This window comes from Abramis brama (assembly GCF_963993115.1).
Source record: "Abramis brama genome assembly, chromosome: 22".
Taxonomy (NCBI): Eukaryota; Metazoa; Chordata; class Actinopteri; order Cypriniformes; family Leuciscidae; genus Abramis; species Abramis brama.
In genome coordinates, this window is record NC_139984.1 from 1,206,072 (window position 1) to 1,209,864 (window position 3,793).

At 40.0% G+C, this 3,793-nt stretch overlaps 1 protein-coding gene across 1 annotated transcript; it reads right to left on the bottom strand.

Moving 5' to 3' along the window:
- Nucleotides 1–1,478: 1,478 nt before the first annotated feature.
- Nucleotides 1,479–3,326, bottom strand: LOC311073725 (general transcription factor II-I repeat domain-containing protein 2-like; the record flags this gene model as incomplete). The annotated part of the gene is made up of 1 exon (XM_084099665.1): nt 1,479–3,326. The coding sequence occupies one exon, from the start codon at nt 3,324–3,326 to the stop codon at nt 1,479–1,481; it is 1,848 nt and encodes a 615-aa protein (XP_083955791.1).
- Between the last annotated feature and the right edge of the window lie 467 nt (nt 3,327–3,793).

A 3,793-nucleotide genomic window follows, 5' to 3' on the forward strand; every position in this document is an offset into this window, starting at 1 on the left:
TGTAAACAAAACTGCAGCGAACTGTGCAACAAAATTGCCACCCCACATCTTCTCCCTGAACCATGAGATGAAAAATACACTTGGCTGGCCCATGACCTTTTAAGTTTCATATGTTCAGAGTCTGATAGGTGGCTTTCTTGTATAAAGGCTATAGTGCACTTAAGATGTTTAAGCTCATTGATAATTTTTTTCCTTTTTATGGGGTTATGTAAGCCCTTAACATTATAGCTAATTACTCTTATGCTGTCCATTAACGTTTACGTATGCAAACCATTTATCACACATTGCAGTTCTATATGATCTTGGGGCTCATTGTTATACATATCCCATGTTATAAAATAAAACATTAACACGAACACTGTAACTATATACATAATAACATTCTGCATCCAGACTTCCAATTTGTTCACCCATAAACATATATGGGTCTTCCTTGCAGTAACATTAACAAATCAATATAAGGCACTTGAGTCGACCATGGAAAAAAAAAAAATTGCAAGGAAGTGAAGGATTATCCAGAGCCTCCATAAGGGAGTCTGGGCCTTGACTGCAAGTTCGTTATTGCAGTCCCGCAGTAAATCTGTGTCCCCACCAACCATCACAGATGTCCTGCGTTTATGTCTCCCACTCGTCAGCATTTAAAAAAATAAAAAATAAAAAGTTTTTTTTTTTTTTTTTACAAAAATAAAAGTTATTCTTTATCCGCCACTGAAGATACTTTAGCGCAGGGGTCACCAACCTTTTTGAAACTGAGAGCTACTTCATGGGTACTGAGTCATACGAAGGGCTACCAGTTTGATACGCTCTTCTGAAATAACAAATTTGCTCAGTTTGCCTTTAGTTATACATTATTAATAATAATCATCTATGAAGACACTAATTACGTAAATGATTTCTCACAATAATTAGCAACAATAACAATAAGGAGGGAAACAGATATCAATATTCAGCACTTTAATATCAGTAATTGTTACATTTTTAGATGATCACTTACATCACTACATTTCATAGGAAAAATGTCCCATTTTCACTAGCCACTGACAAACCCTTTTAACAAATCATGAACTATGTTGTTTCAAAAAGTTATCAATTATGTAATGTTAGAAAAACCAACTTACATATTTTTAAATAAATCTTGTCACATTTTGAACTAATGACCAAATCTGTGGCATTTTTTAAAACACTTTTTAAATTGAACACAATTCTTCAATATTTTAAAAGGGAAAAATGTCCCATTTTCACTAGCCACTGACAAACCCTTGTAACAAATCATGAACTATGTTGTTTCAAAAAGTTATCAATTATTAATGTTAGAAAAATCAACTTACATATTTTTAAATAAATTGTCACATTTTGAACTACGGACCAAATCAGCATTTTTTAACACACTTTTAAATTGAACACAATTCTTCCTTATTTTAAACTTCGCCATGGCACTGCCATGTTGCCACTGACAACATCTGGTATCTGTTTCTTTTTTAGTGGGAAGACTGGCATTGCATGCTGTTCACCAGTGTATTGTAATCTGGTGTGTAACTTGACACTGCAACTGTGAGTGAGTCTTTCAGATGTGCATCAGTGAGGCGTGTTCTGTGTTTGTTCTTGATGAAGTTCATGTCAGAAAACGCTGATTCACAGAGATAGGTTGAACCAAACAGGCTAGCAACCTTCATAGCTGCTGTGCATACTCCACTGTACTTCTCGGTGTCAACAAGGGACCAAAAGTTTGGGGCAGCCTGGTAGGCTTTGAGGTGGAGGTCATTTTGCAGTGTTATGATTTCAATCTCCACCTGTCCAGCATCCAAGTTGAACGTTGCACTTAGTTGCTCAGCAAACCATGTTGTGTCCACATTCATGAAAGGATTGGAAATGAACGACACACATGGCTCAAGCTGATGAAGGTCACAAAACCTATTCTCAAACTCTAGCCCAAGTCTGTTTATGACTTCACAGTACTTTTCTGCAACTTTGTCAAATGTCTCAGATGCGGAAGCATTGTCTTTCAGCACCGACTGCACAGAGGGAAAGTGCAGCACCTTTTTTCTCTGTAAATCCACAGAAAAAACGTTCATCTTGGCTTTAAATGCATTTAAAGCACTTATCATATCAACAACAGTCTTACCTTTGCCTTGCAGCTGGCAGTTCAAGTCGTTTAGCTTCCCAGTAATGTCCGTCAAAAATGCAAGGTCAAGTGTCCACTCTGTGTCCTCAAGCAGTGAGACGTCTTCGCCTTTGGACTGCTTGAACTCTTTTATTTCACCCAAAAGTGACAAAAAACGAAGTAAAACTCGTCCTCTGCTGAGCCATCGGATTTCTGTGTGTAGAAGCAGGTCACCATATTCAGCTGACATCTCCTCCAATAACACCTTGAAGATCCTGTGTTGTTTTGCTTTGGAGCGAATGTCGTTTATGATTTTTACAACGGGAGTCATCACGTGTCCAAAGCCGATCACTTTTGCACATAACGCCTGCTGGTGAATGATGCAGTGATAATGCAAAAAATTTGAGAAGTCTGGGTCACTTTTACAGTGAGCGATGAAACCTGCATGTCGGCCGATCATAGCAGGAGCCCCGTCTGTAGTCACCGCTACCAGTTTTTCCAATGGTACCTTTTTCTGCACGAAAAACTCCTTCACTGTGTTATAAATGTCAACTCCCCTCGTAGTTGTCTTTAATGGCAGTAGTGTTAGCAGTTCTTCTCTTGTGGAGAAATCTTCAAACACCATCCGGATAAAAACTAACAGCTGCGCTGTACTGCTGCTGTCCACGGACTCGTCGCACTGGATGCTAAACCAGCTGCACGCTGCCAGATCCCGGTCCAGCTGATCGGCCAAATTACCAGACATATCTGACACTCGTCTAGCCATCGTAGATGCACCCAGTTGGACGTCAGAGAGAGTGGAGATTAGATCGGTTCCATTTTTCTCGTCTTTAAGTACAGTGTTAGCAATTATCATCATTGCTTCTTTGAAAACTTCTCCGTCTGAAAATGCCTTTTTCTTCTTGATCAGAAAATGTGTAGCTCTAAACGAGGCTTCGGTTGCTTTTTGTGACTTTTTCACCGGCCTCGTGAAAAAAGACTGTTGCTTACCCAAAGCTGCCTTTAGCTCACGGGCTTTTTCTGTCCGTAGTGCACTTCCCGGTGGGTAGTTAGCATGGTAGCTTTTGTGACACGTAGTGAAGTGTCTCTCCACATTGTGCCGCTTTGCCGTCGCCACAGTCGCCCCGCAAATGAGACACACGCAGGTTTCTTTCACAGTCGTAAAAAAGAATTCCTCCTCCCATTCGTTGTGAAAGTGATAAGTTTTCTTCCTTTTTTCTGCCATGTTTTTCAGCTACCATCTTCGTCGCGCCCGCGCCCTCTAGCTTACTCTCCACGAGCACTCAGTGCTCAGCACTGGTTTTGTCTCACGCAAAAAACTTTTGAACTAGAGTAGGTCAGAGTTCACCTAAACTTATCTAAACTCATGTATAATGAACATATTTTTAAGATATTGTCCTTTTTAAATATATATAAATGCAAGTGTGATAAAAAAAAAAAATAGCAACAGAATAAAATTTTATTTCAGACGCAGCTCCCAAGTGCTATTTTTAGAACAGGCCTGCGGGCGACTCATGTGGTCCTTGGGGGCGACCTGGTGCCCGCGGGCACCGTGTTGGTGACCCCTGCTTTAGCGCCATTTCCTTTATACCCATAGTCATCCCACAAGATAGAAACCATGGGTCTCTCCTCACCGAAGGCAAGCTTAATTTTTTGCAGTTCTGTTATTTCACAGTGCAATTAATCTATGCC